The 23,946-nt window shown below is 41.9% G+C and overlaps 1 protein-coding gene across 18 annotated transcripts in view; it reads left to right on the forward strand.

Annotated features, from left to right (window-relative positions):
* The first annotated feature begins 2,083 nt into the window (after nt 1–2,083).
* The window catches only part of RIMS1 (regulating synaptic membrane exocytosis 1), a 412,581-nt gene continuing 390,718 nt past the window's right edge, over nt 2,084–23,946 (forward strand). For all 18 annotated transcript variants that reach the window (XR_008425501.1, XM_053913690.1, XM_053913696.1 and 15 more), the window contains exon 1: nt 2,084–2,531. Coding sequence is in view for 16 of the 18 variants with exons in the window: in XM_053913690.1 (XP_053769665.1) it covers nt 2,362–2,531 (170 nt within the window). In the remaining 2 variants the exon portion in view is untranslated. The remainder of the gene's footprint in view (nt 2,532–23,946) is intronic.

Below are 23,946 nucleotides of genomic sequence, written 5' to 3' on the forward strand. Positions count from 1 at the left end.
CTCCTCATTAATATTTCTTTTCTATTTTGAGGTAAATATCTTTACCCCATTTTTCAGATGAGAAAACAAACATTCAGGAAGGACTAGTGATTTCATCAAAATTATAATATCACTGGTAGGGCTGGAATTCAAACAATTCTTCCCACCTCCCTGAATATATGCTGAAGGGAACAAGTACAATTTTTTAAAAATGAAGAAGAGGTGCTGATTAAAGTAATTTCATCAATTGCTTAATTAGAGGAAAGAAAAAAAATCTATGAGGCAGCAGCACTTATGAAAAAGAACCAGATATTTTAGTGGCTTTTGTGCTTATTTCAGTGATATCCTCATACCTGACACGGCGACTAAAAAATTAGGCCAACGTTAAGTTATGCAACTACAGATAATGATTATAAAGCACTAGTAAGGGCCCGCCACTGTCTGTGGTTCTTTTCCTGTGTTACTGACACCGCTGCGCTGGAAGGCTAGCAAAAACCCGCAAAGGCTAGTGACTACAGTGACCAGCTTTAAAGTCACCACAGAATGACTGGTGGGATAAACTGGGAAGGTCTTCTCTGGAGAAAATTGAAGGTGACATGATAGACAACTCAATTAGTTGAAAGATTTTCAGGTTGAAGAGAGATTTAGACAGAGGAATAGACTTAAGTGGTTAGAAGCCTTCCTGTCTTGAAAGTATTCAAACAGGTGGACACCATGTGAAGGCAATACCTGTATCAACGGGAGATCAAGTGGTTACAACCTTAAATTCCCTAAACTGGAAGATTTTAGGATTTTTTGGATTCATCAACATCATCATGTTATTTTTCTTCGTGAACAAAACTAGGATTGGAGGAGAAAATGTTAGTGCTAGATTCTTCCTAGAACTACAAAATAAATTCTCTAGGAGGGAAGCATATCAATTCTCTCATCGCCATTGATAAAATAAAATTGTCATTCAATTTGAACCCTTCTCTATATTGTTTCTTTCATGATCACGTTAACAAAATTTGGTCTCCAGGTCTCAAAGCTGATAACATTACCCCCCCCCTTTTTAAAAATTATTGTCTTTATTGTCAAGAGCAGCTCATTTTTTAATGCTTATCATTGGGCCAGGCATTGCGCAGAAGCTTCTTACAATGTGATAGATTGGGTGTTTTTTCTTATCTGGGATCAGTATTTCCTGAGGAGTACCCACTGAGACTAAGAAGTGAGTACTGGATGACAGTGAGGATCACTGGAAAAATTAGAGCACATAATTCATTTGCAAGCACAGGAGAAGTGTGCTACGTGATGAGATAGGGCTACCCACAGCCCGGAATGACAGATTAAAGAGTTGCGGTGTTGTGGGGCATCTTGAGGAGAAATTAGGATAAATTGCAGAACAGTCCTACCGAGGACGGGTCAAGAAAGATGCTGCATAGAATGCACCGAGAACACTCAGGCTGTTGAAGGTGTGTGTGTGTGTATGTGTATCCAAATTATTTGTAAAATTACCTTGTTGTGGCTAGAGGTTCTTGACTAGGAATGAGAAAGATATGGTCTCAGAGATGAAAAATGCATCCAAAGGTGTTCCATCCTGCTGTTTAGAACACCGTGGGTACTCAAATAATACCAATGCTCCACGATGAAGACGGTATCGGGGATGATGATGATTAACGCAACCCAGGGCAAAGCAGGGATGGGAGTATGATAGAGAGCAGGAACCAGGAAAGGAGGATGAGTCACGGGTGAGGGGGACCTGGGGACAGCGCGATGTGGGGTGCACGTTGGCGAGCGTGGGGGATCGGCCGGGACGCGCGTGGCTCGGGCCAGGGGAGTGGGCGGGTGGGTGCCCGTGGGCGGAGCGGCTCCGGGACTGAGCGGCTGGCAGCGGTGTCTGCGAGAGCAGCGGCATCACCCGGGAGCGAAGCCTCCGAGACTCCGCCTAACTGACACCCAAACTCTCCCTCTCCCTCCCGCAGCCCCAAACTGGAGGCAGCCCTGCCCGGGAGCAGCCTCGCCGGCAGCCGCGGCCCCGGCCCCGGCCCCGCCCCCGCCCCGCGCGCCCAGCCCGCGACGCCCGGATCGGCGGAGCCCCGCGCGAGCCCTCGCCCCCTCGCCGCGCCCGCCGCGCCGCTGCCTGCCCGCCCCCGCCGGCCGAGGCAGGGCTGCGGGAGGCGGCCGGGCAGCCCCGAGCCTCGCCGGGGCGACCAAAACAAAGGCAGCATCCGGGGCTGGGTGGATGCAAACAAGCATGAAAGACTGGGCTCGCCGTTTCCCCGGCGCCGCCGCGGCCGCCGCGGCCGGGAGGGCTCCGCTGTGAAGGGAGCTGGGGCGCAGCTGCTGCTGGGCGTGCATCCGAAAGGTGAGAGCCCGAGAGCCTGAGGAGGGGGCTGGCAGGCCATGAAAATGTCCTCGGCCGTGGGGCCCCGCGGTCCTCGCCCACCCACGGTGCCTCCCCCCATGCAAGAGCTGCCCGACCTGAGCCACCTGACCGAGGAGGAGAGGAACATTATCATGGCAGTGATGGACCGGCAGAAGGAAGAGGAGGAAAAAGAAGAAGCCATGCTCAAGTAAGCCACCCCGCGCCGCGCCATCCGAGCCTCCGTGCCTCCATCGGTCCATTCACCACTCACTCGCCCAATCCTCTCGGCCGTGTGGGGGAGGGGGCGGGCGAGGGTGCTGGGTGCGGGCGGAGGCGCCCGCCTTGGGGCCAGGGGTGCTGGGCTTGAGCAGGGAAGAGATTGGGGGGTTAGGGGGAAGGAGAGGATGCCACCGAGTGGAGACCCAGAGCCAGGAGAGGATGGCTTGAGGCTGGGGTGCAGAGAAGGGTTGGGTGGACAGAGACCACCCTGAGGCTGGGATGCGCAGAGGCTGAGAAGGGCTGATCCCACCCATGTGGACGGGACCTGGGCGGGGAGCAGGTTAGGGGGCAGGGGACCAGTGGAAGGAAGGGGAGGTGGGAAGAAAAGGTGCTGAGAATAGCTCCTCTTCTCTTCTTGGAGTTGTTTAGCAGGGTTACCCCAGAGAAGGCTGTCAGTATTTTCATAAGAAAAATGCTTATTTTTAGTGTTCATTTTGGTACTCATTCATCTCACAGATCAAGGTTGGGTCTTTTTTGGGGGGCAGTTGCCATCTTGGGTACCCTGCTTCCCGGCTTCTCTTTAACATTTTACTCACCATCTTTTACACAAAATACCCACGTGAAGACACATTTCCTTACCCATATGTAATGCCTTTGGCAATGCAAAGTTTTTAATAATGGGAGAAGCTGATGGGAACTCTAGTCAGAGTAAAATAGAGGTTCCTCTTTCCTGGTTTCCAAGAGACTTTTGGGGCCTGCTCAGTTCCTGGTGCAAGCGGGACAATAGGGGACTGGACATCTGCACATGTCTCCCCTTTTTAAAAGCCCGTCAACCCTTTAAGGGGTTCCAGTCCAGTGTCCCATTTTCCTGTGTCTGGGGAGGGGAAGGGGCCCTTGCTGGTGGTGCAGGAGTGTGTGACACTGTGCTGCTACAAGGTACTGGCATCCAGAGTTGCTCGTCCTTGCTCCTCAGCGTTGCACCTAGAGTGGAAGCGAAGGGGACTTCAACATCGCCTTCCCTTGGGAGGTCTTCCTGTGTTCAGGAAAGTTTTCACCTCAGGGGTGAGGGGATTTAGAGACCCTGAGGAACCAAAGGGAACCTGTTGCATCTTGTTTAGCTGATAGCAAAGAAGAGGTAGAGAGGGAACAGGGGTGACAACCAGGCACAGAGCACACCCAGCATGGCCTCTCCCCCGACCCCTAGGATTGCCTCCTGAAGAGAAGATGCTGCCACCGAAGGTTTCTTCCACTTCCCCTCAGTGCAGCAGTGCCTCCCAGGACAGAAGGGAGGGAGGCTGTATTCACAGACTGCTGGGTCCCCACCAGTGTAACTGCTGCACAGATGGGAGAGGGGACTATTGAGGTAGGGCTGAGGGTGTCGGGTCGCAGCAAAAGGGTAGAAAATGCAGTCATCACTGTCCTTTCCTTGTAGACTCAGAAAAGGACCATTAACTTGGAAGGCCAGAGCTGGCCTTGTTCTATAAAGAGCAGCAGGTTTCTGAATTCCCTGCTCCTTCTCATCCAAAAATGCGAATACTTTAAGCCTGCCGGCTTGAGGGAGGCAGAACCCTCATTAATCTGCTGCCTGTCCCTAGTGGAACAATGACGTCCCTGGTGCTGCAGGCTTCCCCTCTTCTGAGATTGGAAGTAATGGATGGTGTCTGATGGTGCTGCTGTCTGTCTGTCTGGTTGTCAGTCTGTCTGTCCTCAGGGGTTGCAGCCCTGGCCACTTGTCCTGGGGCACCTTTTCTGCTGTTCAGGATTTACAGGTTTGCTTCTGTTCGTTTTGGTGTTAGCTGCAAACAGCAGGTGGATGGAGGCCTCCAGCAGCCAGTGAAAAGCACAGGCTGCTGCTCGACAGGGTCCAAATAGGAAGGGGAAGGCACAGTGCAAGTAGTGGCCATCACGCCCCGTCATTGGCTGTTTCAGGGATGGAGGAGAGTGAGGGATTTTAAGTGGGAGAGGAGGGGGAGTTTTAAGACAGAATCTGAAACCTGCTAACTGCCTAAGGACAGCAATGATAAGATCGTATGAGCTTTTATAGACGAATAAAAATCAGGAGCACTGTCCAACTGCTCTCATCTTTCCCGCTGCCGTTCCTGTGACTGCTACCCACTGGCTTGCAAATATTGTTCCTTTATGGCAAGGATTCACAGAATATTGCAGTATGTGCTGCTGTTACACAACGGCCCTCCATAATCCCTAACCTCCACATTAACTTTATCAACCAGCCTCCACTGCTAATGTCCTGGCCTTTGGTACAGTGGCACATCAGTGAGTGTTTTGGAATACCAGTTTGCTGCCATGCAAGCATGTCAAATTGGCTGCAATTAGTGGAACAGCGCTGTGTTTTTTCTGGAGTGCACTTTATGTCTTAAAACAGGATCATAGGGGCTATTCGGATGACACGTACCTATATATGGAAACTTAATGACACAGACTCAAAGGTGTTGGCCTTTACTAAACTTTGCATAAAAATAGATTGGAAAACAGGATGCTTTTCCCCAGGGTCTTGAAATATTTGTTAAATCAGAGATAAGTTTTTGTGGTAATGCTTAGTTTCCCATATCACACATCTGAGAAATTCACAACATGTCATGCAAAGCTGAAGTTCTGGTAGCAGAGCAATTAGACCTAAAACTCACGTTTGTCATCGCTGCAGAGCATCGCCTTGCGCTCCCTACTGTGCATGCTCTCTCTCTTCACAACGCATAAAAATAGGAACTGATACAGAGAAGCTAGAACAGTCATGGGTAAATATGCCAAAGAAACATTACAAAATATCAATTAAAATATAGTCATATAGTTTCATCAGCCTCGATTGTAAATTACTACTTGGTCTTGATAATATCTTTAAATATGTATAAATGGAAGAGAATAATTAAGCTACTTTCACCTTGAGTTTTCAGAAACATTTTATTTGAATTGTAAGTACTTTGTTAGCAAAGGACACTGATTTTAAATACCATTGATATATTACAGGAAATAGTTGACTCCTGGAAATAATTTTTAATGGTTGATACAATTATTTAAAAAGAAGAGTTCTTTTCTTAGTCGAGTTTTAGGGTGTGTGTGTGTGTGTTCTAGAGACTTTTGAAACCTAAGCTCCTCAATGAATACTCCTTTAAGTAACTCTCACCAGACAGCATGAGCCACTATATTACATGAGTTGAAAACTGCATTATCTGGGACCTAAATCAGATAAGCTCTCATTAGATCTAAAATCTTATCCCTTTTTAATAAAAGCTTCATAGAGAAAGGAGCTATAGAACAGTCGAGAAGAGAAAAAAATAGAAATAGAATTAAAGGGATGGCTTGAGAATGGAGATTGAGAACCATATTGGAATATTTAATGAAACTGCTAACATTTATTGAGCATTTACCTCATGCTGGCCATTATTATAAATGGTTATTGACTTACATGCCAAATAGTTGAACTATGCTCAAGTTCAATATATGTATATTTGAATTCTCGTAGCAGCCTGTGCAGAAGGTAAGTCAGTTCACATGATCCTAAAATCCTACCCTCAGCTGACTCATGTAACATGGCCCAATCAGCATTCTAACCCAGACCTTCTGTTCTTTTTTTAAAAATAACTTTTAAAAAATGTTTCCGTTATAGTTGATGTACAATTTAGACCTTTTATTCTAAGTCCAAATATTTCCCCACACACTACACTACCTTTCCAGGAAGAAGCTTATAGTTCATTTACCTTTTCCTTAAATTAATTTCTTCTCTTTCCTTAGTATCAGAGAGTGGTTTGGCAAAAGGGTAGGCTGGTTAGAAGTTCAGCTGCTGATTCTCAGAGGGCCTGCAGCTTCACTCACACTCTGTTTAATAGAGTTTTCCTGTGGATTGAGGGCAGGGGAATTGTCTTCAGCTCCAAGACAATAAAAGGCATCATGTTGTGGTGGAAAAACCATTAAATTTAGATCCAAGCATTTTAAGGTTCTAGATCTAGTCCTGACACTTACTCTGTAGACTTGGGCAGGAATATTATGTTGGGATTCCATGAGGTTCTGTTTTTCTCATGAATCCTGCAATTCATGGTGTGAATTGATTTACAAAGAGTATTGACTTTTGACCTCTCTTCTTAACAGGGAGCTCATGCTAACTTTTCAAACATCCGTAATATCCACCTCCTTTGTGAGAGGAGAAAGAAAGTAGGAGGAGTAAAACTCTTATAATTTCAGCTTTTCTTCCTCCATTTTCTCCCTCCAATCAATTACAATACTGTGGCCTGAAGCGAATCCATAAGGCTCAATATGAGATACCCCAATTAGCATCTGGGAAGGCAAGGAAACGTAGACCATGGCAGCTGGGGAGGGGTAAGGACAGAGTTCCCACATACGAAGGAATCATGCTTTCTTTCATGGGGGTTTGCAAAGATTTTCATATTGTACACCCCCAAATATTCTATCATTGCGGAGGCAGGGTAGGTAAGAAGGAGAAGAAAAAGGCAACAGTGATGAGAGAAAGTGACCAAACAATGAGCAGGGGTCTGCTTGTTCCGAGGAGACGTCGTGTTAAGTAGAAAAACCTGGGGGTGAGAAAACTTACAACGTTTTACTCAGAGCTCAGTCTCCTTCACATCATTAATGGATAGGGTTACATTTAGGGAAGGTTAACTCTGAACTCTATTGGGGTTTTCCACTTTCAACAAAAACCTATCTTAGTAAGTGCTCATACTGACTATTGAGATCTCAAATACTCATGGAGAAAACATAGAAAAGGGCAGCCTAAAAAATGAAAAAAGTGAGGTATTAAGGGGAATGGAGGGTAGGAGACATAACCATTAGTTCACATTTTTGGCAACGTGCCTTGACTTTCTTTCAACTTGAATGTGTTCCTTCATAACCGGAACTGAGGGGGCATCACTGTTTAAGTAAATAGATTTCAAATTGGAGGTCGAGTATGGAAACCTGTGTGGGCTATTTGTGCTGCTGCTGATTTGAATAGAAACGCTACATCTTGGGAGAGTTATTTCCTCAACTTGTTCAATGGGGAGAACAATTTGTGTTCAGTGTGTATAGGACGCTTCCTGGAAAGATATCAAATATGGGAATTCCTGAAATAATATTGTTCTTCTCCCATATCTGTAATATGCAGATGGACAGGTTTTATTGTACCATGGATTATAAAGTCCATTGTGTTGCACTTCATTTTATCTTTATGGGCTATTTTATATCTTTAAGCAACTCTTTACATTTTGTCCTATGATATGAGTTGGATAATTTAGAGCTGGTCTCCAGAGTTGAAGTACATTTGTCCAGGGAACATGGCAAGTAGAGTAATAGAACCCAGAACCCACGTACATTGACTCTAGGCCTTAGTGTTCTTGTAAGTCTTTTTAAAAGTAGTCATTATGGTTGGTTTCCCTCTTCTGTTGGGGTGGAGGGTACCATATCCTAGTGCCTGTGTGTATCAGGCATTTGACTGGGCACGTTACATGTTTACTCTGGCTTGTGTTCACCCCCTTATGAGAAGCCCACCCTGTCCGTATTCTATTAGTTCTCTAATATTAGTGAAACTCTCAGAACTAGCTAGGTATCTTCCTGCTAGTTAATGACCCTTTGTTAATGACATTTGATTCTGGAGTCTGGAGAATAAAACTTAAAAGGAGCAAGAGAAGAATTTTACATGGCTAAGTGGCATTTTCTATCCTTTTCCACGTCCCCCTGCCTCCACTGTAGATCTGGCCACACGTGAGTCACTAACCCCATATACACCTGGGGTTTTGCTGATCTCCTTGCTTGTTTGCTCGTGGTATTCTCTAACTCCTTAGTGAGTTTCCACCGTCCTCCTCCACCATGAGGTTATCTCTTCTCCCTGCTATTGTTCTGAATTTTATTTCTTAGGTAGGATATTTCTAACAAAGTATCATATCATATTCAATTCAGCAATAAGACGTCATTTCAGCTATTAGAATTAGGTCAGGTGTTGGTGTCTTTTGGGTAGAATAGAGAGTCCTCTGTTGATAACCCGATGTTGGTTAAGTTCCTGCCATGTTTTAATTGGTAGGTTTTAAACAGTCATGGCCAGAAAGGGAGGTGAGCATTAGATAGCTGGATAGAGCAATGGACTAGATTCTGGCCTCAGTTTCTCTAGTGGAATTGATCATGCCTGCCCTTCTTACTTTAGGAGGCTTTAACATGATAGTGGAGGCACTTTCAAAATTCAGATTGCTGTATCAAGGAATGGTGCCATTATTATCTTTACTGTAAAACTATAGATGAATCCAAAGATCATCTTTTCCTGTGACTGTGGCCGCTACTGGCGGTCCTGTGGAGGCGAGTTCTTGGAGAGTGAGGCAGCCAGCGGGTCACGCCGGCAGTGCGGTGTGGTCAGGGCTGTGCACCATTGTGAGAGTCTGGCGAAGAGACAGGAGGTGAAATGAGTCCAGGATCTGATCTGAGGTTATATTTACCTCCTTTGCATTCTTCGTGCTTTGTCATAAACAGCTCATAAATGTCTTTAGCACAAAAATCAATATGGGAGAAATGATAAATTTGGAAATACCTAAAATGCAACAATCCTAATTCAAAAATGAGAAGAGAAAGCTTTGGGTAGTTTCCTCATCTCTTGGTAGAAAAAGAAATGTAGAGAAACAGACTGATGATTTTAATGTCACTGAATTTAATATATTTTTTTAAGAATTAGATGAGTGAAGGGCCATATACTTGTGGGGTTTCTCTTTACATAGTTTCTCTTTATGTCAGTCTACCATCGAGTGATGTAATGGATTGTATGTGTTTAAGATTTTTTAAAGATTTTGTTCCAGATCTTAGGTTTTCTGTATGTATATTCTCACACTCTTACATCAAGTTTATTAACACTTCGTTTGATCTAGGTCAGTTTTCTGTGGATGGCAAGAGGGGAATATACTGCAGAATTGACTGTAGATATTTCTACCTCTGATGCTATTTGTGAAAATTTCCTGTTCACATGAACCTTTATTTAAAGACAAAATAGAGGTGTTGAAAAGGCAGATGGTTTGCCCAGGACAGTGTCTGTTTATGCCTAGTTGGTGCTATGATCATGGATAGTACCTCTTTTCTCAATTTTGAGTTTCAATTTAGATGATAAATTATATTGTTCTCCTCTTTATAAATTTTGCTTTTCCTGACCCAAATTATTCATTTAAAACTTCAGAAGAGCAATTAACAGTGATAAAATATATCTTATCAATAAATAATGCAAGCAAGTTGTACACATAGAATCCTGAAACTCATTATTTGGTAAATGGAAAGGCTTTTGCTGAGAAGGAGGTGTTGTCTTGGATGGAGCCTCCGTGGAATACTACCTTTTAGTGCAAAGTAAAGTTTCAAAACATTTTCAAATAACAGTAGCTGTGGATTGCACCTGCATATGGGACTCTCTTCGTGAAAGTTCCCCTTTAGGCCTTGCGAAAAAGCCTGCGGTTTGGAGAAGACGTTTAAATATATTTTAGAATGCAGTATTTTGATAACTCTTCTGAAGTTTAGATAGGAAAATAAGGTAATGTTATAGAAAGTAATTTCGTGGAACTTGAAAGCAATTAATGTGCTTAATTAGATATTGGTTCCTTTAAAGAACTATAATGAACCAAACAGATGTCTTTATATGATGTAAAGCATACTACCTTGCTAATGACTTATATATGATTTAGTATATACATTTTTTTAATTTCCCCTTTATTGTACCAGGTAATTATTATCTGGGAGATGCCATTACATTACATAGAGAAGGTATGGGAATTAAAAGCCAGGTAAGGTGTCTGCACTGGCACATAAATGCCTCACACGTTTTAGCTGCTTTTTCTAATGGGCTCCCCTGCATGACATATATGTATTTACTAAAGGGAGCTAGTATAGTAGTTGTTATTGGTGAAGTTTTCTGGCTATATTTGCTAGACTTTATGTAGTCTGTTTAATTAGCTCCCAACTTTCTGTGCTCAATGCGTTCTTGATTGATATTTGAGAACCGTTCTTACTCTCAAGAATATCAAGTTATTTTTAAGTTGTAAGTGAGCAGCGCACAAGCATCATGGGCCCCATTGTTGTTTTGGCCATTTGAACATAGCTCTTCACAAGTACAATGAGAAGGCCCTTACGCAGGTGGCCCGGCTGTTCTGTTTTCAATCTGTGGGGTTTACATTTGAGAAAACGAGGCAGATGGTATCTGCAATACCTAAGGAATGTATAAATCAGTGGTATCAGGTTTCTTCAAATATAGGGTAGTAGACATATCCACATATAGGCATTCTATCCAGGTCAGAAAGATTAGTTAGTGTTTTAGTAGAAAGAGATGAAAACAAAAGTAAAGTAATTGAATGGCTTTTTCTTTTCTATTTCACACAGCTTAGCAACTTTATCTTCCTTTGCTATCTCTGTCTTGTAATATATTGCAGCTTAAGTCTTCTTACCTAACCCTTCTTTTCTGGGAAAAAATGGATATACTTTACATTCTTGTTTCTGAAATAAAGGGATATTGAAATGAGCTGGCTCATTTATTTTAGATACTGAAATTTTGGTAAGAGTAAAAATAGTACAGAGATTCTACTTTGATATTCTACATGACCATCATGAAAATTGTCATAAAAACATAATTTAAAAAAATATAGTAAAGTATTCTTGTAATTAACCTATATATTTCAATGTACAGAAGTCTTTGTACCCTAAGCCAAATCTAGCCACCTAGTATATAGCAATCTGAAGTAAAAACTTGATATTAGTCTGAAAAGTATACTGTCATCTGAGTATTGGGCCAGGCTCATTCACTGGAAAGGGGTAGCAAGGTATTTGGAACTTCAAAAGCCTTCGTTGTAATAGTCACTATTGAGTAGAACTATGATCGCTGACTACTCAGGCGGCTATCTAGTCCCTGCCTTCCATAAAGGCAGTACAGTTTTTGATTCTTGGAGAGCCACATACAATAAAACAAAACAAAACAAAGCAAAAACATAGTTCTAGGCCACAAGGACGTGCAAATCTCAAAACAAAACAAAACAAAACAAAAACCCGAGAGATATGTATTCTGGAAAAATTCTACATATTTGATAATTCAAAATATTGCAAAATGGTAAAGTGGTAGTTATAATAAGAGCTGGAGGACTTCATGGAGCTCTCTCTTGCTCTTCCTTCTATAATTCTATTTCCTTCTTATTTGCCTTCTAATTTCCTATATCCCTATTCAGTCCTCTCTTGATTCTCACATGTAGGTCTTCCCTTTGGTCTACTCTCGACATTCTACTCCTTCAATTTCATATGCAGTATCTGGTCAATGTTAAGCACACTGCTGGTTTTGGTCATACTAATGTGTTAATGATTCCCAAATCTCTATTATTACATTAGAATTCTTCCTAATTCTGGATTGATGTACCTAACCACCTGCTAACTATTGCCACTTGGATGTCTCATAGGTACTGCAAACTAATTGTGACCCATCAGAAATTCGTTGATTTTCTGCCTAAACATTTTCTATAATCCCTGTCATTAAGGGTAACATCACCATCACAACTCCTTCTTATCCTGCTGTTAAATCCTACAGATCTGCCTTAAGGCGGATTCTCGTCACTGCTCACCTGGGCGCCTGCAATAACCTCTAATTCATTTCGCCACCACCAGTCAGACCTCCTCCCATCTGATGTTCACATGAGGTCAGAGGAATCTCTCTGAAATTCATCTGATTATGTCCCTTCAGGAAGACCCCTTTGCTTTCAGAGTCAAGTGTAAACCGCAGTCCGCACGCTGCTTACTGTCTCCTTTTGCTGGACCACGCACTCTCTGGCCGCAGCCTTAGTGAACTCGTTCCCACAGTGTCATCATTGCCTCAGAAGTCGGTGGCTCCGTGTGCTTTACTCTCTGTTAGGAATTTCCTTCTTACTCGACTTAATTTTTATGTAACATTTCAAATTAGCTCAGGATGCCTCAGCTCAAACTTCCCAGATTAATTTTAATACCTGTCTTCTGTGCACATCTTTGTCACAGCCTTTTTCAGATGACAGTCTCACCTCAGTACAGCAGAAGCAGGGTCATTCTTATTTGTATCCCTCATATAAGCACAAGGCTGGCATGTAATAGTTGCCTGGATTTTTAAAACTGTGTGTATGAATGAATGAATGGATTTAGAGGATGTGGAGTGGAGGAGTCACCTCAGGCTGCTGGATGGATTAGTAAAGTGCGCGTAGGTGGAGGGAGTGGGAAGGTTATTCTAACTATGGGAATTCTAACAGCAAATTCTGAAAGCAGAGAATGAGCTGAGTGTTTCTGAGAGAACCAGATTGGCCAGAACGTATGAGGGAATCTACTAGATACTGGATATTACAAGGTTAGATTGAAATATAATTTTCAGATGCTCTGCTTTACTCTTAACTTATCATTATGTCTTTTTGAAGGGCAGTGTTCCTGTAGTGTTTGAATGTCATTGTGGGAAGATGTAAATAATATATTTTAAAAAGTAATCTTCTAGATAGACATGCTTCATGGAGACATTTCCTTTGAATTAAAACATTGCTAACTTCAGTCACAGTTTAAAGTATGACACATATTCTCTGATTTAATATTTAGAGTCAGATCAGATGCACAGGACCATAAAGTGTTGTCCTGATTATATTTTTAATTGGAAAAATGCCCCTCAGTTAGGTCATTTTCTCTAGACTTAAACTCCTTGAAAGCAGGAGTTTTCTCTGACACATCTTTGTATTTTTGTTGCAGCCCCCTGTGGTTGATGCATAGTAGGGCCTCAATAAGTGCTTGTTGAACTGAAATCACAGGCTCCATATGTCAGGACACAAAAGCACTGGCCTTTGACATAACACAGCTGGGAGCTGAGAGGTCGCCTCGTCCCGGGCTGGCAAATGGTGCGCAGGCGACTTCCAGTGCCTACAGCAGCATCGCTGGCAGGTGTTGGAGACCTTGCAAGGTTTCTGAGCATCCAGGCTATCAACTGATGAGAACTGGCAATCAAACAGGAACCTTTTAACCACTGAAGATTTATCCCAGCTTTACTTTTCAGAAGAGAAAACAGGCCCAGAGACCCTTTCAGGTTTTCGTTATTAATTAGTAAGACAGCTAGCTAGGTGTGAGACTTCGGGTCTTTTTCTCCCGGCCCATTGTTTTTCCCCACTGTCACACTCTCTCCACATGGTTTGTATTTACCATCGAATTTAAACAATTAGTTTATTTTTCAAATTTGGGTTGATTTACCTGCTCTATAAGATTATATATATACCATTATGGAAAACTCCACGGGAACCTCTAATTACTTTGTTGATTTTGAATGTGGTTATTGTGAGTTTTATTCCAAAAAGGTGGATGACTAAGAAATATTTTATTTAAGTATTGCCTTTGCAATGATGTTTGTTGTAATTATATTTATGCTATATCAATACTTCTTAATTATGATCACTTTATTTATAATTTGTAATACTTCTCTCAAAGATAGTGTTTTCAATATGCAGTAATTTATGATTTCAAATAGCTTTTCCTACTATGTTTTTGAATTATGTACATAGTAAAATGATGTTTTGTTTTCTCACTTAGAAAAGCCAGTTAGTTTCGTTCCCTGTGAGGAGCCCCCTCATGTGGAGCTTTGGCTTCAGCAGACTGTTGGCCAGTGACCCAGAAAGAATTGGGGTGGGAAGGGAACGCAAACTCATGTATACACCCAGGCATCTACATGTGTGAATTTTCACACCCACATACCTAAAAACTTAAAACATTCTTTCTATAAAGTATCTTTTAAGAAAGTTAATTGTATTTCATTTACAGAATTCACCTTTTGTAGGAGGAGGTATATTTTATTTCAAGTAAAATAAAAATTGAATGTAAAATTAAAGTCTATGATAAATATAGCACAGAATGAAATATAATATTTGATAAGATAATATAAACTAGGAATTTTGACTGAGATCAGGCTGGCCAGGGTGGTTCTCCACAGATGACAGTGAGGACTAAAAACTAAGATCTGAGAATGAGTAGGAGTTAATTAGGCAAATAAGGCATAAAAGACCTTGTGGGCAGGAAGAACAGTGGGTCTTGGTGGGAGGGGGGATGGTGATTCTGAAGAAGTGGAGAGAAGCCACTGCTGTGGAAGAGGAGAAAGTCCAGAAGAGGCCCAGAGGGCTATGGTTTGAGTGCTTGGCAGAGGTAGGCAGAAGCCTGACAGTAGAGGGGGTCTCTCAAGTCGTGCTATGAAGCTTTATCTTTATGTGAAGAATCAAAAGATTTTGAAGAAAGATATGATATAATCCTTCTGGTATTTTATTTATTTTTCTAAAGGTTTTATTTATTTATTTTTAGAGAGAGAGAGAAACATCAATGTGCGGTTGCCTTTTGTCTGCCCCCAAACACTGGGAACTTGGCCCACAACCCAGGCATGTGACCTAGACTGGGAGTCAAACCTGTGACCTTTTGGTTCACAGGCTGGCACTCAATCCACCGACCTACCCCAGCCAGAGCCCTCCTGGTGTTTTAAAAAGACCATTCTGGCTATAGTATCAAGATCCAATTGACGAAGGCCCAGGGCACATACTGTGTGTGAAACAGCTGAGCTGGGAGTCTACTGCAGGAGTCCAGGTGAAAGATGTTAGAAGCAAGGACTTTGGTGGGGATGGCAAAATGGTAAGATTTCAGACAGATTAGGGAAGCAAAAGCCACTTTTAAAAAAATGGATTAAATATGGGCAGACTTCTGACTTGTGCTACCAGGTTTGGGGAGTGTCTGGAGGAATGGAAGGGAGATCCTAAATTTAGTTTTGGTTGTTTGGCTTTATAGGCAGAGGACAGGATGGGCTGGAAATGTAAATTTATGAGTCATCTATATACAGGTGGCAATGAAGTGGCAGGTTAGGATGAATGACTACAGTCAGAGAAGGAAAAAGCCAAGAAGTGAGCCTTAAGGAAACTTCACTTTTAAAAGTTGAAAGAGGACAATGACCGTGCAAAGACAGTAAGGAAGAAAGGTAGGATAAAACCAAGAAACCCTTGTTACACCAAATGAAAGAAAAGCGAGTTTTTTTTATCTCACTAGGATGATTAAAATAAAAGACTGGCAACATCATATGTTGGTAAAGGTAATGAGCAACTAGAATTCTTGCACATTGTTTGTGGGAGCATAATATGGCACAACTATTTTAGAAAACTATTTAGTTCTTAAAAAGTTAAGCAAGTATCTATACTATGACCCAGGAACTCCATAAATAGATATTTATAAAAGAAAATTGAAAAGGAAAACATGTATTTCCAAAAACTCTTGTATGAGAATGGTCATAGCAGCCTTCTTCATAATAGCCCTAAACGGGAAATAACTATGTTATATTCATTTCATGCAAATCTATCCAGCAGTAAAGAGGAATACACTTCTGACACATGAACAATAGAGATGAAGCTCAGTATCATGATGCTGAATAAAAAAGTCAGACACAAATAGTGCAGACCTTATGATTTTATTTACATAAAGCTCCTGGCAAAGCTAATCCATAGTGTTATAAATCAGATTGGTGTTCTCTTTTATGGTAGCAGGGGTGAGGGGTTGATGGAAAAGGGCTAAGAGGCAATTTTCTGGAGGTATAGAAGTGGTTTATGTGTTGATAGGGATGTGTATTATATATGTTATGCATTTGTCCAGTTGATCAAATTGTACACTTAGGGTCTGTGCATTTCACTGTGTGTAAATTATATCTGAATTAATAAAAAAGGTATTCTGCTGAGGCATCAAATACAATGACAACTGATAAATAGCTATTGGGTTCTGCAACAAGCGGATCATTGGTGACTTCAGAAAAAGCTTTTTCTATGAAGTGTTGGGGCCAGAACTAGATTGGAATGGTTAGAGTTGAGAGGAAGGTGATTAAATATATATAGTTAATTATGGGCAAATCTGTCAAGAAGTTTGGGAAAAGAGATATGCGGGGATACCTGGAGGGAACTGAGGAGACTCTCTTAAGTAGCATTTAAATGTGTCCAAAGTAGGCCTCTTTTAAGTTGAATTTAAATAGAATAAATACGGGATGTTTAAAAGTTGATGGAAATGATACAGTGAACAAAATGATTTAAATAAAAGAGAAAGGGTGTATGGGCTTGTGGCTGGAAAGATGAGGGACCAAATATCTGATGGTTTCTGTTTTCTTCTGTGAAGTAGGAGTTGAGTCATCTTCAGAGAGTGATAGGAGTTAGGAATTGAGGATGAGGAAGAAAGGTTGAGGTAGTTGAGAAAGCAGGAATGTGGATTTTCCAGAGAAAGAGATGGTTGCTGACCTACAGAGGGAGGCATGTTGGGCCATGTGCAAGATGAGTCAACAGAGGAGGGGGAGAGGCTGACAAAGACATGCAGGGAAGAGAGGCCGTTTGGCCCCTGAGACATCAAGAGGAGAGTCTTTCATCTTGACCTCCCAGGCTGAGTCACTGTGAGCTGAACACTTTGCTCTGTAACTTTGATCTCAGCTAGTCTGAGTGGGTTTCTGTTATTTTTTTTTTCCGACCAAAAGAGAGCCCTGATTAGGACTTTGTAGTTGTTCTTTTTCCACACATTACCTAGGTATTATCAAGACTGCATCTTGAATTCTCATGTTCAAAAAAGGAGCAAATTTGAATGCAGTAATGGGCACATACATGCTTATGTTATATATGATGTGCGTGCATATGTGTGTATATGTGTATACACACTCACGAACGGAATCTCCATAAATGAGCACTCTGGTATCGAGGTACATTGTCCTTCTCTTTTTCTACATACATCTTTTCAGTTCGTGGTTTTGTCCTCTGTCCCAGGGTGCCCCTTTTTATTTTAACTTGAAAGCTTTTGGAGGTACAGAATAAAGGGTGACATGATTTGCTTCAGATCCTTTACCATGAGGGGCAGTTTGGGCACACAAGGTGATAGGAAAAGCTCTGACCATTCTAGATTGGCTTCTTTCCCATCCTCATGGCTGTACAGTAATTTGCATTTGTTGTAGGTCAGGTTTCCCAGAAGCAATCTCCGAGGTGGAGATTATTATACAAGAAGGTTTTAGAGAGTGTTTTCAGGATGAACAGCTGAGCGGGAAGGGAAGCGGAAAAGTTGGAAAGTGGGAGAAACTGGGCTGCAGTGTAGGCACAATAAGGCCTGAGTCAGCCTCTTGGGAGCCATGAAACGAGTTAATAGTGGCCTTGCGTTGAACAGTCATTGGTTCATGCCGCCTGGAGGATGGGACCTGGCCTTGGCGGAGGTGGCTGTCCTCAGCAGAGGGCCATGTCAAAGGGCGGAGGGCTAACAGCTAAGTGCAGCCCCAATATGTGGAGGAGGATGTACCTCAGTCTTGAAAGGGGAATCTGAGTAGTTTAGCACAGCATCCACTTAATAGTTTTAGCTGAAAATCAAAATAAGGAACTTGGAAAAGTTAAATATTTCTTAACTGCCTAAAAACTAAAGGAAGTTACAGGTTATATATGAGGCCAATAGGATGAGGATAAACTTAAGATTTATGAGCAAATTTGAACCTTTAAATCTGTTGTTAAGAGGGTCCAGATTGTAGGCCTCTTTTGGGGATTGGCAATAGCCCGAATCCTGAAGTATAAATCTTTCTACAGAACACTTGCTGATGCCTGTGAGGCAATGAATGAGATTTGTGGAGGGTAGTGACTTAACTTGGGAACTGATTTGTCTTTTTTCTATATGTAATTGAAATGATATTCTTTCTTGAAGCCTTTGGCTCTATAAGATGCCTTCCCACCAATTTTTTATAAATAAGACAGTCTAGTGGGAATTTCAAACAGGTCTGAAGATATGCAATAATGGGATTTTAATTCAGTGACATATGTTTGGAAAATTCCCTCCTTCCATTTAGGCCTCCCTACCTCTTCTCTTGGAGTATACCTTGAGTAAGGTCTAAACTCTGAGGACTCCTTGTTGGGTAGGAAAATAGTGCCATAAATTATAAAAGATCTCTTCAGTGTTCAGTCTAAATATCCCTGTTACATTAAAAATATATTTTATCAAAAAAATAAACATAATCAACTTTCAGATCTTTGTGGCTTACCATAATAAGATTTTATTTCCTACTTGAACAGTTCCATGTGGATTGGGTGGTCCTCTTCCATCTAGAAGTAGTGATCTTTAGAACTTGTGGCCACAGCCTGTAGAAAGAAAGATGGAGGATGTGGAATCAACATATATCACTATGGCTCATGGACCGTTGGCCAGGCCCAGGAAACTGCAGGAGAGGATAGGAAATGTAGGAAAGCACACGGGATATTTCGTAAGGTATTCCAACAATTTAGAATACTTTAAAATAAAAATTTATTAGTTAAGCTACTTGTTTCCAAAAAGGAGCTTAACTTGATATAGAGATAATAAAGGAGCTTTTCTTGATATAGAAATAATTAACTGGTTAATGATGGAAATCAGTATTTAGACTCATGGAATTTGAGTCAAAGGGGCTTCAGCATCCGCATCAGTGGTTTCCACACTGTGCGGTGGAGTTTTCCCAGAGGGGTGGAGGGTGATGTTAACTGGGCAAGGAGAAGGCCTAGGGTGCAGGGTCTTGGTATCTCAGTGCTAAACCCTGGTTCATTCCCAGCTCACTACATTCATCTGGTTTATATTTTGTGATTTGGGGATCTTACTGGGGAAAAAAAAGAGTTCTACAGCAAAAGGGAATATCTGAAAATGACCCATCTATTCCAACACCGTCCTTTTATAGTTGTAGATGCGTATTCATCCATTTAACCAGTATTTTGAGCCCTTGTTGTGCAGCAGGCCCTCCTGAAGCCTGCACTCTGGAGTGTCCCAGAGAGCTCCAGGGACTTCGCAGCGTCAGAATGAGGTCTAGAGCCCATCTCCCCAACTCTGAGTCCTGCTTGCAATGACAGGATTGTTCACGGAGCATTTGCTGAGTCCTGGTGAGGAAATGGCTGTCTAGGGAGTATCCACACTTCCCACGGAGGAGAATGGCTTCTATCTTGGGGAGAGGAGACGCATCTCCTTGAAGTTATTTTAAATCCCAAATGTGGGCAATGTTTGGATTTCCTTTCTTTCTTACTTCTAAGATTTAATTGGCCCACAAATTCTTCTCTCAGAGTACAGCATGTTTCCTTTATGACAAAATATTATCATCAACAACTAACATTTGCACCTAGAGCAAAAGTGCTCTTACGCACAGTCCTTGTTCATTCTCACTATGACTCTATGAAGTCAGTAAGACAATTATTACTGTCCCCACTCTACATAAAAGAAAATGGACCAAAAATTCCTTAGGTCAAGATTAGACAGCACAAGTATTAAGTATTCTAATAGAACTGGTAAGTATAGTAGCTACAATTACAACCAGATACTAAAGTGCAAGTAATAAACAAGTGTTCTCTAATGTACTCTCTTACCACTAGTAGTAGCAATAGTTGTTGTGGGATGCTGGGAAGGGAGTGCCCAGATGTGTGGATTTCAGAAACAAAGAAGCTGGGTTTGAATCTGGAGCTCACCTCTTACTTTGTGATGTCCATGAACTCATGCATCCCCCGGTTGTCTCATCTGTGCAACAGGAGCGGCAGGAGGCGGAGACGAAATGACAACGGTCATGCAATGCATTTGGCACAGCTCTTCACACATGGGCATCATTAACAACTTTGGCTGTAATTGTTGGGAACCGCCCTGCCTGGTTTCAGAGGCTGTAACCCCTCATGGTTAAGGCTGAGTCAGAGTTGGGACCATAAGCCACTAAGGAGACAGAGCTTATCTCCCTGGCAGGTGTGCCACCTCTGCCCACTTCACCCTGCTTGGCCCTGAGCTTGGCCAGTTAGCCAATGACGGGTAAGAATCCTCAAGGGAGGATCAACCTAAGACAGGCTCTGGTCACCAGGGATAAGCTCACAGGCAAGGACTTGGGGGGCTGTGGAAACAGGGGGTGATGGACCCTCGCCCCTTGGCTTTGAAATAGCCTGGGTCCTCATTCTGTCTGCAAGAAGTTTCCTAATCTCTTGGCTGCCTTACTTCCCTTGCCTGACTTAAGCCTGAAGCAATAACAGAGGGCAGTGCAGTCCTGTGCTGGGGGGGGCGGATTCCCTGGGGAATCAGGCCTAAGAAAAATACATACATTCCTGTGAAACCTACTTGATTTGTACCCTCAGCTTAAGAGATAAGGGTCCAGACCTGAGATGAGTCTGGCCCTAAAGTTTTATAGCCCTCCAACTAATTGGCTGTAACTCAGAATAAGCCCTCAAAGTTCTCTGTAAATCCTGTATTGTTTAACCCTTACTGGCTGACAATGATTGATGAGCTTTATCCATATTCCTGTGCCAATGAACCTAATAAAAGCCCATGGAGAGAAAGGCTCTGGGCCCTTCTCCTTTGAGAGATCAGCCACCTCTCCTCCCCAAGCAGATCATGTCTTGGCAGTCTTATTCTTCATCCATGGCGGACCGGGGGGCTGCGTTAAAGCCCCCCGACATGTAATAATTGGTATTTTGTAACAGTATAAACTTAAGAAGTACTATGCAGCCCTTATTCACATCTCTGAGTGTAGACACAGGTGCAACTGTGCTGTGTGAGCAGTTCCAGCTGGAAAGCACGGTACTTGCTGTGCCGACACTACGTAAGGAATTGTGAGTCTCAGTTGGAGCTTTAGTTCTGACGTTGCGCTAAGCTAGAACACTCTTATTCACGGTAGTGATTTTATCCCAATGCAGTTACCTGAGCTTCAGGAATGCACAGAAGTTGGCTGCTTTTTCCTGTCAAACCTGGATAATATCCCTTATTTGAGCAGTACTTTGGAATGGATTTACCTGGCATTAAGCTTACAGGTTTAATTCTTCACATTTGTTGTTTTACTAAGAAAACATTTTGACTAACCTATTTAATTTATAATCACAGATGAATGAATAGGGATTTACATGCATAATGCATGTGGTGTGTATTCAGTGGGAAAGAATACCCTCTCTCGAATTTTAGCATGGAGGACTACCTCTAACTGGGATTACTCTCTTTGTATAGGATGCCTAATTTAAAAATGAGCTGATTTGCACACGGAGTCTATAACATTCCTGAGTAAATACAATAAATGGTGTATAAATCTAAAAAAAAATCTTCAAAAATTTTGTTTAAATGTAAGGCTAGTGCAGACTTGTACTGGTGAACAGTTGACAGAGGCTGATGTTTTAATACAAAATTAAGGGTGATGCAGATAATTTTGCAGTATTTTGAAAAGACATATATATTATCGCTAGCACCTTTGCTGAGATTAAGATGTAGTGAAAATATCAGAAAATAAATGTATAATAAAACATCTAAGCATCACCACGAAGCTCTAGCTCATAGCAAGTACGCTCCCACAATACTATATGTAGGAAAATGCCCACTTTTAAATCATGACATCAGGCATATAAGAAAGGCCTGTGTTTTGTAGGTGAAACTGGTAATTTGTACTCCTTAAGATTTAATACAAATTTTCTAAAAGATAAAGTTTCTTCCACATTTGTCTCTTAATCTGGCTAGTGATTTACAGGAATCAGTGGAACTGAGAATTAGTCCTTAATTTTGTTTCCTTCAAATGTGGAGTTAAGAGGCCGATGTATTTGCCTTCGTCACAGCTGGCATTGCTGTGGGTTGGTAAGAGGGCCTGGGGATGTGAAAGGGGAGCAGTTCTCTTTCCTTTGAACCTTCTGGACTCTTGGTTCAAGTGGGATGGGTGCTCTTTCCCCCCACCCCCAAAGAGGACTTTTTGGCTTTTAGTTTCTGTTTTTATTTCTTTAGGGAAGAAATAATGGCAATTTGGGCAGAAATTTAGGCACTATATCTTCTTTCTTCCCTTTGCTCTTCTTACTCCTCCTCATTACAGGAGGCAGAAATATGAGAGCCTCAGTGGGGAATTTTCCCAGAAGTGAGAGATGAAGCATCCATTGCTCTATAATGCCAGTCATTTCCGGGGAGGAGTGATTCTTCTTGTTTGACTCTTGGGTAAACCTGCCTCTTTGAGCCATTTCCTCAGAGATGCTGGAAGGACGACCTTCTGGAGGAGAGGACCTGGGCAGAGAGTAGGGGGCACTGTTCTTAGGAGCTTCCTCTGTTCGGCCTCTCCTAGGAGAGACAGCCTCTCCAGATGAAGTCAGCATCTTTAAATACATGGGTGTCTGCACAGTGTATTCAATTTACTTGTAGGCTCTGAGGGGTTACAGACAAAACAGAAACTAGAACAGAGGCAGAAGAGTGCATTTAGAAAGGAAGAGGATGCTGCGTTGGCTGCACAGTCATTGGTAAAGTTTGAGCACCCCTATTATTTTCCCTTCAGCATGATGTTACAGTATGTTTTGTTCAAGCCAAAATGAACCTTTTCATGTGGTAATTAACATTTTACAGTGTTTTTCCTAACACCATATATTTTTGTTTAGAAAATTAAGACCCAGAGCCAAAGGCAATGAGTAAAATGTTTGTTTTTCAAGGAGTATATATTTAAACCCATAAGAGATGATTAGAGGGTAAAATGAGAAAGTTAGAAATCATTTAATCAAGGAGAGGGGTGTGTGGAGGAGGATGAATGGGGATAAATGCTGATAGACAGAGACCTGACTTGGGGCAGTGAACACACAATACAGTGGACAGGTGATGTGTTGTGGAACTGTGCACCTGAAACCTGCATAATTTTGTTAACCAGTGTCACCCCATAAATAAATTCAATAAAAATTAAAAACACCATTTAATCTGAATTTACTTGATTTTCCCTTATATTAATATTTTGATTCTACTGTCTTTATGGTTTATTGGATTATACTCTTAAGAATCCTGAATCACCAATTCGAAAGAACTCATACTTTTTGAAAATGTTTCTGGAATTGTCTTTTGCAAACATTCAGTAATCGACACAGTCACTGAGTGACTTTAGTGACGTACCTTTCATAACATGCATTTTGACACGCATGAAGAGTTTGGGAAACCAGTAGGGTACACTGACATCTCCATTACAAGTTAGCTGAGGGATTCCTGGATTCTAGTCTTGATTCTTCCTCCTCTAATCTAACCCTCTAGGGTTTCTGAGTTTTTCGAGAATGTTTCATTTATTGTAATTAATTAATCGCTTAATTAAAATAGTGTTTTGGCTCTGGCTTGCATCAGGAAATACAGAGGTGTACTGAAATTAACAACAATTATGTGATTCTGTAAGTTACTGTTGAATTTATTAAACTTTCAGGAAGCTCTGGTTTTTTTTTTTTACGTACATGTCAGAGCTAGTTTTTAATTTATCTGAAGTGGTTTGTAATTATTGGTAATGCTGGTAATAAAATTTATACAGTTTGGATCTGAAAAAAAATCAGTGTCGACTCATCCTGTGATTAAATGCAATTTGGATGCTAAAATGTCCTCGCTGGCACTCCCCATGTGGTAGATGTTACATGCTCTCCCCTCCTGCCGCAGAACACAAAAGCAGCCTGGGGAGGAGTCAACCCACCTCTTCCTAACAC

The sequence above is a fragment of the Desmodus rotundus genome, chromosome 11, assembly GCF_022682495.2.
Source record: "Desmodus rotundus isolate HL8 chromosome 11, HLdesRot8A.1, whole genome shotgun sequence".
Classification (NCBI taxonomy): Eukaryota; Metazoa; Chordata; class Mammalia; order Chiroptera; family Phyllostomidae; genus Desmodus; species Desmodus rotundus.